General features: G+C 49.0%; 1 protein-coding gene across 2 annotated transcripts; it reads left to right on the forward strand.

Annotated features, from left to right (window-relative positions):
- The first annotated feature begins 10015 nt into the window (after window positions 1-10015).
- Window positions 10016-10949, forward strand: LOC307079307 (polyubiquitin-like). 2 transcript variants are annotated; one of them, XM_079741560.1, is made up of 2 exons: window positions 10016-10101; window positions 10196-10949. In XM_079741560.1, exon 2 carries the CDS (start codon window positions 10205-10207, stop codon window positions 10679-10681), a length of 477 nt encoding a protein of 158 aa, XP_079597686.1. In that variant the 5' UTR covers window positions 10016-10101; window positions 10196-10204; the 3' UTR covers window positions 10682-10949. The 2 variants fall into 2 exon arrangements, with proteins under 2 accessions (XP_079597686.1, XP_079597685.1); XM_079741559.1 differs by having other exon boundaries at window positions 10031-10101; window positions 10193-10949.
- Window positions 10950-12358: the final 1409 nt, after the last annotated feature.

The following is a 12358-nucleotide window of genomic DNA, read 5'->3' on the forward strand; positions in this document are numbered from 1 at the left end:
AACCAGGACCGCACTTCTACATGCATTAGATGGACCCTATTTCTTTATTTTTACTTTGAAGACTTTAAGACACCTTTCGCAAATTACGCTCAGGTGAAGGTCGACAATGATTAATAAGTAATTTTATTGGTAATGGTTACGTTTATACATTCGGTTAGAGATGGTTAAGTTTGAATGTAAGGTTTGAAATGGCTAGTTTAGGCACAAAGTTAAGGATGGTTAGACCTAAACTAACCATTTCTAGCCCAATACCTTCACTTAACCATCTCTAACCTAATACCTTTACGTATTCATCTCTTATACCAGTATACGGTTAGAGATAGTTACGTTCGCTAGGTTAGAGATGGTTAAGTTGAGGTATTAGGTTAGAGATGGTTTAGTTTGGGTATCAGGTTAGAAATGGTTAAATTTAGGTATTAGGTGTTAAGTTTGGGTATCAGGTTAGAAATGTTTAAGGTTTAGGTATAAGTTAGAGATGGTTAAATTAATCGGTGCTAGCCCTATTAATGAGACGGCGAACCGAGCGAAAAGACTACAACCAAACGTGAACAGCCCCCCTTTCCGTTTCCGGCCAACAAGCAATGATTCTATGAGGTATTCTAGTCCGCTGAGCTATGAGCCAGAGAGCTAACATTATGGATTGTACATATTTATAATTCGAAATTCGTATCAGCCTTTATACCACAGATACGCTAGGGTCTATAGCCTATAACCGCGTTGTCTCACAGAACGAGTTCACAGTAATGTTCATCAGGCAGTAATACAGTACGTTCAGTTAACGTTCGCCCAAAATATGAACGAGTTCATGAACTATCGTTCAATGAACGCGTTCAGGCACAACACTGCTATTCACGGACATAAAACGGCATAGAAATACGGCCGTTGTAAGACACATGAACTATAAAACCTATATATTGTGGCGACCACGGGTGTGGGCGCCATGTTCCGGAGCCGCGGGGGATTCTGGGAGTTGGGGTTGGGGTTGTCAGTTGACAAAAAGGGGTTTTGTTGATTTGTTCTGTTGTTGGGGTTAAGTGGGGTTAACGGGTTTGGGGTCTTTATTAATTGTGTGTTGTTCCATCGTTGTGTGATCGGGACCATTAGTGAGAGTGTTGTGTGTGTTGGTCAGGTGTCCCGTGTTTCTGCTATGTTCGCTGTTAAAATTAAAAAACCAACTGTCGCAGTCGTGCGGTGTAAGGGGCGCGAGAGTGGTACTAGCGGTTGAAACCTGTCTCCCGTCTCATTCTTCCGTCTCTCCCTGACCGGCGCTACATTGGTGTCAGAACTGGGATTATGGAGAATAACCCATTATTCAAACTGGAGCGTCCGAAGGAGGAAGACTCGGAATGGCTCTGCTCGACGGCGGCGCAGTGCCACACAGCGGCCGTTGGTGGTGCCACAGGATCGGCGGCGATCGGCCGCCACCTGGTGGCCAGGCTGCCCAAATTTTCCGGGGAGACACCGCTGGAGCCTTACCTGGCGCAGCTGAGGATCGCCGCGCAGTACTACGGCTGGGCTATGTACGAGTCCGCCGCCCAGCTTGCCCTAGCCTTGGAGGGAAAGGCGTTGCAGGTTCTGCTGGACCTGGCCCCAGCAGACCAGCAGGACCTCCGGGCCCTGACCCTAGCCTTGGAGAGGCGTTTCGGACAGCGGGGGGTCGTGGCCCACAGCCGGGAGTTGCTGACCAGCCGCCGCCGCCGGGAGGGGGAACGGTTGGGGGCCTACGCAGCCGATGTACTGCTCTACGCCCAGCGGGGCTACCCCGACTTCCCTGCTGGGGGAAGGAAGCGGCTGGCCGTCCGAGTGGGTGACCGGGAGGTCATGCACGAGTTTTGGCTCGCCGACATCCGGGACTCGTGCATAATCGGCCTGGACCTACTGAACCGTTGGGGTGCCAGGTTGGACATGGCTGGAGCGACCATCACCGTCGGCGCGGAGACTGTGGCGCTCCAGTCCGGACGGGGGGGGCACGGGGGCTCTGGCGGCCAGCGGAGTAGTCGCCAGGTTATGCCCCGGGAGCCTCAGCCTCTGCCCGGTCCCTGCATTCCCCGCGGCTCTGTGTCTGCCGCTTTTCCTTCCCCTGAGACCGCCGAGGCCGTCAATGCGCTGTGGCTGCGCAGTGGAGCTGGCCTCGACGTACAGCAGAGTCGGCAGCTGAGGCTGTTACTCGAGGAGTACGGGGACATTTTCGCGGCTCGGGATGAGGACTGCAGGCGGACAGGGCTGGTGCAGCATACCATCGACACCGGCTCTGCCCGGCCCATCCGCCTGCGGCCCCACCGATTAGCACTAGCCAAGCGCCAGGCGGCGGAGGACAAGGTCCGCGAGATGGCTGCCGGGGGAGTGATCGAGCCCTCGTCCAGCCCATGGGCGGCCCCGGCCGTCATGGTAAAAAAAAAAGGACGGTAGCTGGAGATTCTGTGTGGACTACCGGCGCCTTAACGAAGTCACTCGGAAGGACTCGTACCCGCTTCCACGGATCGACGACGCCCTGGACTACATCGGGGGGTCAAGCTGGTTCAGCTCCCTGGAGCTGCGTAGCGGCTACTGGCAGGTGGAGTTGGCGCCCGAGGCCAGACCTAAGACTGCGTTCACCATTGGACAGGGGCTGTGGCAGTTTCGCGTTCCCTGCTGTCCAGGGAAACGCTGTTCTTGGGGCACGTGGTGAACAAGCATGGCGTAGCCACTAACCCGGCCAAGGCGGCTGCGGTCCGGGACTGGCCGACCCCCACCAACGCCGGCGAACTGCGGAGTTTTCTGGGCCTGGCGGGGTACTACCGCCGGTTCGTCCGGCACTTTGCTACGGTCGCCAGCCCCCTCCACCGTTTAACCGAGGCGGGCCGGCCGTACGTCTGGGACAACGCCTGCGCCACGGCCTTCGCCCGACTTCAGGCGGTGCTCACCGAGGCCCCGGTCCTGGCTTACCCCGACTCTGGTCGGCCTTTCGTCCTCGACACCGATGCCAGTAACGTGGGGGTCGGTGCGGTCCTCTCCCAGGGAGTGGGGGAGGGGGAACGTCCCGTCGCCTACTTCAGCCGCACTCTCAGGCGGAGCGCAATTACTGCGTGACCCGACGGGAGCTGTTGGCTGTGGTTCTGGCCGTGCGGCATTTCAGGCCGTACCTGCATGGCAGGCGCTTCCTGATCCGCACCGACCACGCGTCCCTCACCTGGCTCCTCAGTTTTAAGAACCCTGAGGGCCAGGTGGCTCGATGGCTGGAAGTTTTGCAGGAGTACGACTTCGAGATCCAGCATCGGGCAGGGCGGCTCCACAGCAATGCTGACGCACTCTCCCGACGGCCCTGTGCAGTCCTGGAGTGTCGCTACTGCCTGCGCCAGGAGGAGCGGGCCCACGAGTCTCCGATGGTGGCGGCTCTCCAGACCACCGAGGCTGACCAGACTATCGGGGAGGCGGAGGGGTGGCTCCTGCTGACGGCGAGTCAGCTGGAGCAGCAGCAGCGGGCCGACGAGACCCTGGCGTTGGTGAGGGACTGGCTGGAGGCGGGGCAGCGCCCCAGCTGGCCGGAGGTGTCGGCACGAGGGCCTGAGGTGAAGGCCTACCACTCCCAGTGGGGATGCTTCCAGCTCCACAACGGGGTGGTCCACCGCCGCTGGCGGGACCCTAGGGGGAAGGGCGACATCCTGCAGCTGTTGGTGCCCCGTGTGCTTCGTCCCCAGGTGCTGCAGCTGGTCCACGGCTCGGTGGGGGCGGGGCACTACGGAAACGCCAAGACCCTGCATCGCCTGCGGGGGCGGTTCTACTGGCCGGGCTGTCGACGGGACGTTGAGCTGCACGTCCACTGCTGCGACACCTGCACGGCGCAGAAAGGACCTGCCCAGCGTTCCCAAGCCCCGCTCCAGCAGTACCTGGTGGGAGCACCGATGGAACGGGTGGGGGTCGACGTCCTGGGGCCGTTTCCAGTCACCGACTCTGGCAACCGCTACGTCCTCGTGGCCATGGACTACTTCACCAAATGGCCAGAGGCGTATGCGGTGCCGGATCAGAGCGCTGCCACCACCGCGGAGAGGCTGGTGGAGGAGATGTTTGCCCGTTTCGGGGTCCCTGCTGAGCTCCACAGCGACCAGGGGCGGAACTTCGAGTCCCAGGTCTTTGGAGAGGTCTGCCGGCGGCTGGGGGTGCACAAGACGAGGACGACGCCGCTCCATCCCCAGAGTGACGGGTTGGTGGAGCGGTTTAACCGCACCCTGGCCACCCAGCTCGCCATCCTCACCAGCCAGCACCAGCGGGACTGGGACCGTCACCTGCCCCTGGTCCTGTGGTCCTATCGGACGGCGGTGCAGGAATCCAGTCACTGCACTCCGGCTGCCCTCATGTTCGGGCGGGAGCTCCGGACACCGGTGGACTTGGTGTTCGGGTCCCCGCCTGAGCCTGAGCTCGCCGGGGGTGCGGCTATGGACTATTTCCGCAGGCTGAGGGATCGCCTGCTGGTGGTCCACGACTACACCCGCCAGGCTCAGGCTGCCTCCGGGGTGAGACAGAAGAGGGGCTATGACACTCGCTGCCGGGGACGAGCGTTCACACCCGGGGACAGGGTGTGGGTGTACTGCCCCGTCAGAAAGAGGGGGGTCCGCCCCAAACTGCGGAGCCACTGGCAGGGGCCGGGAGAAATCCTCGACAGAGTGTCCGAGGTGGTGTACCGGCTGCGGATGCCGGGCGCTCGGGGGCGGGTGGTGGTGTTGCACCAGGACAGACTCTTGCCGTACCGCCCCCTCGCCCCGGTTGTTGCTGGTGAGGAAGGAGGAACGCCTCGCGGTTCCCCTGGCGGCTCCTCCGTCCCTGCCGGCTCCCCGGGTGGGGCCGTTGGCCCTGCGGCTGCCGCCTCTGGGGGGTTTCAGCGGCCGAACCGGCGGCGCCGGCCCCCTGAACACTTAAGGGACTATGTGACGGATCATGGGGTCGTCGGGACGTCTGACCCCTGAGGTGGGGGCTGTGTGGCGACCACGGGTGTGGGCGCCATGTTCCGGAGCCGCGGGGGATTCTGGGAGTTGGGGTTGGGGTTGTCAGTTGACAAAAGGGGTTTTGTTGATTTGTTCTGTTGTTGGGGTTAACGGGTTTGGGGTCTTTATTAATTGTGTGTTGTTCCATCGTTGTGTGATCGGGACCATTAGTGAGAGTGTTGTGTGTGTTGGTCAGGTGTCCCGTGTTTCTGTTATGTTCGCTGTTAAAATTAAAGAACCAACTGTCGCAGTCGTGCGGTGTAAGGGGCGCGAGAGTGGTACTAGCGGTTGAAACCTGTCTCCCGTCTCATTCTTCCGTCTCTCCCTGACCGGCGCTACAATATGTAACCAAAACCAACTTAACACTATCAATAAGTATCAGAGTTTCCGACCCAAGGTGTAATACAGTATTCCCCCTATCAGGTATTCAATTTAATGAATGAGGGAGGAGACGATGTACAAAAATAATGCACTTTAATTGAGTTTGTCTTTGCTACAAAAAGAAAAGTAAAGTATACGACAATCAACCCACAAATGGGTACAATCACTTCTATAAAAATGAGGAAAGGGGTCCGCCCTTAGTCACACAGTTAATTATATACCACAGAACAGGAATGTTACAATTAATCCACTGATATTTCAACACAATCAGTAGGTTAATATCACTGCACACAAACAGATTAGTAAAGGCCTCAGTACAAACAGCAGTGGCTACAGCCAAAACAGACCCATTGCGCTGAACATGTATATGCTATAGCCCAGTGTTTCTCAACCTTTTGTCAGTCACGGTACCCTTTACATGAATGAAAAATCTCAAGGCACCCCAAACTTTCTTTCTTTCTTTTTTTTTTTTTTAATATAGATTAACATTCAAATACATACTGTCTCTGAAGACCAACAAATGCATAACACATGTACATATGCATAACACATGCATAACAAATGCATACTACAACACGCACACCCACCCACCCACCCATCCACACACCCACCCATCCACACACCCACACCCACTTTTTACACACTTTTTACACATTTTTTATTAAACAAATCGTTTTATTATGGTTATTTATACTGGTTTTAAATTAGATAAGGGAGGTGATAACAGCAGGCCAGTGCACATTTTAACTAACTATTTACATATATATACTTTTAATCCTAAATTACACACACACACACACACACACACACACACACACACACACACACAGAGGAGTGTGACTTACACTCAGTGAGAGACTTGGGCCTGCGAGGAAGCACACAACCGCTCTATTCTTGCAGGAATGGATGAGAGACACACACGTAGCTCCTGGTCCACAGCTCTCAGGCGTTCTCTGTACTTGTTCTTGATGCAAGTTAAGGTCGAAAAGCTCAGTTCACACAAGTATGTCGTGGCAAAGGGTAACAGTATGTCAACGGCGCTACTTGACAATGTTGGGTATTCCTTTTCCAAAGATATCCAAAATGTATCCAATGCCATATCTTGAAATTGCATCCGTAATGTACGATCTTCTCTCATCTCTGCCAGCTGCTCCTGTGCCTGCATTGGCAGGTCTGCTGCGCTCTCCAGAGCGCACGAATTCCAAGGGTCACGGACCCAGTCAAAACCAGCAAAGGTCTCCGCTGGAAAATACTTATTAAATCTCTCGTCAAGGGTTTGCAGATGCTGAGATATAAGGCCGGATTTTTTTTTGCTGTTTGAATGTTCATTGTACAGAGGAAACATCGCAACGTTCCCCTGTTTCACACAAGAGCGCCAGAGAGTGAGTTTTGACTTGAAGCCACGCAATTTGTCTGAGGAGCTCAGAAGATTTTCCTCTTTACCTTGCATTTTAGATTTAAGTTCATTGAGGTGCTTAAAGATATCAGCCAGGTATGCGAGTTTAGCGCACCATTGTGCATCTGCAATTAACTCTGCATATGCAGAATTCTCTCCTGATAGAAACACTCGGAGCTCTTCTCTTAACTCGTACAGCCTGTCCAAAACCTTTCCGCGTGAAAGCCAGCGGACAGCCGTGTGCAACAACAAGCTCTGATGCTCGGCTCCCATTTCGTTACATAGGATGGAAAAAAGACGTGACTTCAACGGCCGTGCCTTTATGAAATTAACTATGCCCACTGCCCCGTCCAGTACATCGGAAAGTTCTTTTGGCAAAGTCTTTGCAACTAGTGCCTCTCTGTGAAGGAAACAATGCGTGGTGCGAACATGTTGGTTTTGTGCTCTGATCCTGCTGATGAAACCTTTGGCATTGCCGGTCATCGCAGCAGCGCCATCGGTGCAAACGCTGTTACAATTTCTCCAACTTAGACCTCCCTGTTCAAGGTACTCTGTTGTTACACGGTATATTTCCTCTCCCGTTGTGTTGTGCGGCAAACACTTGCAAAATAAAAAATTATCACGAATTTCTCCTCCATCGATAAATCTCACAAATCCCAAAAGCTGAGCGTGGCCACTCACGTCTGTTGATTCATCAACTTGTAAAGAGAATTTACCACTTAGTCTGATTTTCTCTAAGACCACGTCTTCAATGTCTGCCGACATGTCATTAATGCGCCTTCCAATGGTAGAGTTCGAAAGTGGCACCTTTGCAATTTCTTCAGCTGCTTGTGGCCCTAACATTTTGTTAACAATAGCCGTACAGGCTGGCACTATCACTGATTCGGCGATCGTGTGAGGCTTTTTAGCCTTAGCTATTATTTCGGCTACCAGGTAGCTAGCCTCCAGTGCATTTTTTGAGACGTTAGCACTCTTGAACATCACCTGCTCCTGTCTGCTATGTTGACTTTTCAAACGAACAAAATAGTCCCTGCTTTGGTTGGCATGTGATGGGTGATTGGTCGTCAGATGTCTTTTCAACTTGCTGGGTACCATGGCCTTGTTGGACAATGTCATACCACATAGCAGGCACAGCGGTAGAGGGCATGACGAGTCGCCGGTGAAGATGAACCCGAAAGTGAGGTAACTGTCATCGTACTGTCTTTTCTTTTCTTTGGTCTTGCTGAAGGTCTCCTTCACTGAATGGCCACTCGAGGATGATGTTCAGGGCTCAGATTCAGATGGATCAGTCTCTGGAGCTTTTCTTTTCAAAAACCTATACATTGCTAAAATAACCGCGACACACACAACGGGCGTTGTGTTGAGTTGATATCGCGCGCTCCTGATATCGCGCGCTGTAAACAAAAGTAACCAATTTGTAGACGTCATACAGGCTGCGTCCCAAACACTGATTGCGGCTTCGGCGTTAGAAAATTAATCTTAACTATTTTCTCTGATGTGTGGCCTCAATTTACTTAACTACATGTTAAAGCTAGAAGAAGTTTTCAAAATTATATATTTATTTCGATTTCATGTTATTAGCCAATGTCAGCCATGTTTCTGCGGCACCCCTGAGGAGGCCACACGGCACCCCAGGGTGCCGCGGCACCCCGGTTGAGAAACACTGCTATAGCCTACTACCCTCTACGTTCTCCCAGCCCCGGCTGACTAAGAAAAGAAAGGAACAAACCTCACCAAAACAAAAGAAGAATAGAAATAAACAACATAAGTTGGAGGTGGTCTTACACAATGATAAGGCATACAGAGCTAAACAATTTTAAGTAGGGGAAAACAGTGGGTACAATCATCTCCTGGAATTAACAAAAGACCACATTAGTTTGTTAATTATTACTTTCCTTATGGACAACTATAAAAACAATGATCACATCACATCAATACATAGCAGCACATACATTTCTCATCTTAGTTCATTCATGAATTGACACTTTAATATACATAACATCAGTGGCGAAGCTAGACCTTTTTTGGGTAGACTGAAGCCCACCCGATTCTATCTATGCCTCTTCTTGAATTGCTTCATGTTTTAGTCGGCAGAGGCTTGTAATGGTGCGTAGCATGATAAGCATGTCTGTTGAGAGTGATGTTGAGAAAATAGATCCTGAACGATTGATTGATACATTTGCCTCCCTGAAAGTGAGGCGACATAGTTTAGTGCTCCCGAAATAGATGTCTGTTTCTCATAGTATCAGCCTTGTACACGTTTCACTTGTTGATTTTTTTGCATCACGAGTTTTATAAAAATGTATGTTGATACAATTTATAAAAATGTATGGGTCCCTGATAGTGAGGCGACATAGTTTAGTGCTCCCGGCATAGTGGTCTTTTTCTCATAGTATTAGTCTATTATATGTTGTACTTGTTGATTTTTTTGCATCACAAGTTTTATAAAAATTAATGTTGATACAATATTCCGATTTCAATAAAACAAAATTTGTTTTGAAGTTCGCATTTTACTTTGTCCTCACATTTTTTGTATCCATTTTCCATATTTACCATGTATAGTTTACTTTGAAAACCAATGTGTTTCAGTAACTGTGTAAAAAAAAAAGAGAGAAAATATGGTCAATTTTGAGCGAAAATTACCCAAAGGAAATTGATTAAACCTCAATTTTTTATTACAGATTTCACGTACATTTGATTATTCCTTCATCCAAACAGTTTTTCTTCCTTTCATCACTTTAGTGGTTCAGAACTTTATTATTTAGCTCACACTGCCATCTATTGGCTAAGACATGCACCAGCATAGTAACTAAGAAAATAAAAGTCACAGAATCCTGGGCAGAACATAAGAAAAATCCTGGATAATAAAATAATAATAATACATTTATAACAGTGTTGTCTATAACTTAGATGAAAAAAGTTATATTTATTTATTCTTTAAGAGCTAGAGTCTAACCAAAATGTGTTTAATCCTTTCCTCCAAAATCCCCCCCACACACACACCTTTATATACTTCATATACCCCTGTGGCTTCCTGGGGGCTGGCCCCCCCCCAAAAGTCAGAACCTAGAATCGTCCCTGCATAACATTTAACTTCATAAAATCTTCAATACCCATTTATACCGCGAGCCATCCACTGTTTGAACGCGACGCGAACGAGGTATTGCATGTACACAACTATGATCCAATACAAGCAATAGGTTTCTTCCTATTTCTCGAATATTCGAATTGGACAAACGAAACTGAAGTCGTTTGGAAAACGAAACTAGTCGAGGCTATATAAACCCACAGCATCACTGCTGATATGGAGAACACAAGTTTATCACCAAGTAGCACATATCCATCATCCAGTTTACAGACTTTGAGGTAAGTTCAAGTGTATATTATTAAGTCTATAGTATGATTAGAAGAGCTACAAGTTGGAAATAAGTCTAAATGGTTTTTATTTCCTCCCCAGAAGCAGTTGGTCATGGACATCACAATCACTCTTCTTAACGGGGAGTCTCACCCTCTCACCGTGGCTCCAGGGACCACCGTGGGCTCGCTGAAAGACCTCCTCTCTCAAAGGTCTCGACTCTCCCCGGAGAGTCAGAAGCTTTTCTACGACAACGACGGGGAGAAAATAATTCTCGACAATCCCTTAACATCTCTGAGTGCCTATGGTGTGTCACCCGGCGCCAATATCTTCTTGCTGGCCAAGGAGCCCAGCAACATCCAAGTGTTCCTGAGAACGCTGAACGGCCAGACTCAGACCTACACCGTCCGACCTGGGGAGACGGTGGCGGGCTTCAAGCTCAAGGTGAAACAGCGGGAGAAGGTGGCCGAGGACCAACAAAGGCTGACGCATGAATCCAAGCAGATGGACGACGGAAGTCGTACACTGGAGTCCTATAATGTGAAAGAGGGCAGCACCATCTACCTGAACGGACGGCTGAGAGGCGGCTAGGACTCGAGAGGCGGTTATGACTTGAGAGGACTCGAGAGGAGACGACTCAAAAAGAGATGATTTGCACGAATGTAATAGCTAAATCCCTTATTCTTTGTTGAGATTATTTAACTACAGAATGAATATATGTTCACCCAGACAGTTACATTAAATGCACTTAACTGCCTGAAGTTCACCATATTTGTATTTTTAAAAAAATGCTGTGTTTTAGCTAGACCATTATGCTATAGTTGTATCAGTCACTGTTCATGCCACTTTAATGATTCCACTGTTATCAATTGAATATCTGAACTTATGTAATAATAAATTCAATCCTAAATATTGGGTTTAAAAATTGTGTGTTGTGTTTAAAACCACATTCATTTTCTGTGTGACTCATTCTTGTGACCTGAGTAATCTCAATTTACTTTGTAGTTGTTTGGTTAGCTGTACCATTTGACAAGACTTGGTCGTCCTCCACAAAACGATCACTCAGAGCTGAGTGACAGAGGATACCAGAGAAATCTCTCAAACCAGGACCGCACTTCTACATGCATTAGATGGACCCTATTTCTTTATTTTTACTTTGAAGACTTTAAGACACCTTTCGCAAATTACGCTCAGGTGAAGGTCGACAATGATTAATAAGTAATTTTATTGGTAATGGTTACGTTTATACATTCGGTTAGAGATGGTTAAGTTTGAATGTAAGGTTTGAAATGGCTAGTTTAGGCACAAAGTTAAGGATGGTTGGACCTAAACTAACCATTTCTAGCCCAATACCTTCACTTAACCATCTCTAACCTAATACCTTTACGTATTCATCTCTTATACCAGTATACGGTTAGAGATAGTTACGTTCGCTAGGTTAGAGATGGTTAAGTTGAGGTATTAGGTTAGAGATGGTTAGGTTGGGTATCAGGTTAGAAATGGTTAAATTTAGGTATTAGGTGTTAAGTTTGGGTATCAGGTTAGAAATGTTTAAGGTTTAGGTATAAGTTAGAGATGGTTAAATTAATCGGTTCTAGCCCTATTAATGAGACGGCGAACCGAGCGAAAAGACTACAACCAAACGTGAACAGCCCCCCTTTCCGTTTCCGGCCAACAAGCAATGATTGTATGAGGTATTCTAGTCCGCTGAGCTATGAGCCAGAGAGCTAACATTATGGATTGTACATATTTATAATTCGAAATTCGTATCAGCCTTTATACCACAGATACGCTAGGGTCTATAGCCTATAACCGCGTTGTCTCATTACAGTTTAATTCATTTTCACAATTTAACAGCTCTCGTTTTGATGAATAATCACTGCGCCATTCGTTTCAATGGGAATTGCGCCGGTCTATACTTTCAAAACAAAGTGTACATATTTATAATTTGAAATTCGTCCCAGCCTTTATACGACAGATACTATAGGGTCTATAGCATATAACCGCATTTTCTGATTACAGTTTAATGTAACAGTAAGCTTGCAACACAGCAACTGCAAATTAATCACAGGGAGATTACTATGGCAACCGCTCAAACAACACGGCGATCTGCGCGCGCATCCGCCGTGTTGATATACAAATAACCCCGAATTTAAACCAAGTGAGCGTGCCGTTCACAGATACCAGAATGAACGAGTTCACAGTAATGTTCATCAGGCAGTAATACAGTACGTTCAGTTTACGTTCGCCCAAAATATGAACGAGTTC

This window comes from Pollachius pollachius, assembly GCF_949987615.1.
Source record: "Pollachius pollachius genome assembly, chromosome: 1".
In the NCBI taxonomy this organism is placed as follows: Eukaryota; Metazoa; Chordata; class Actinopteri; order Gadiformes; family Gadidae; genus Pollachius; species Pollachius pollachius.

Bases quoted from the DNA above. Each gene is read 5' to 3' on its own strand.
- LOC307079307 (XM_079741560.1), top strand. From the start codon at position 10,205: ATGGACATCACAATCACTCTTCTTAACGGGGAGTCTCACCCTCTCACC.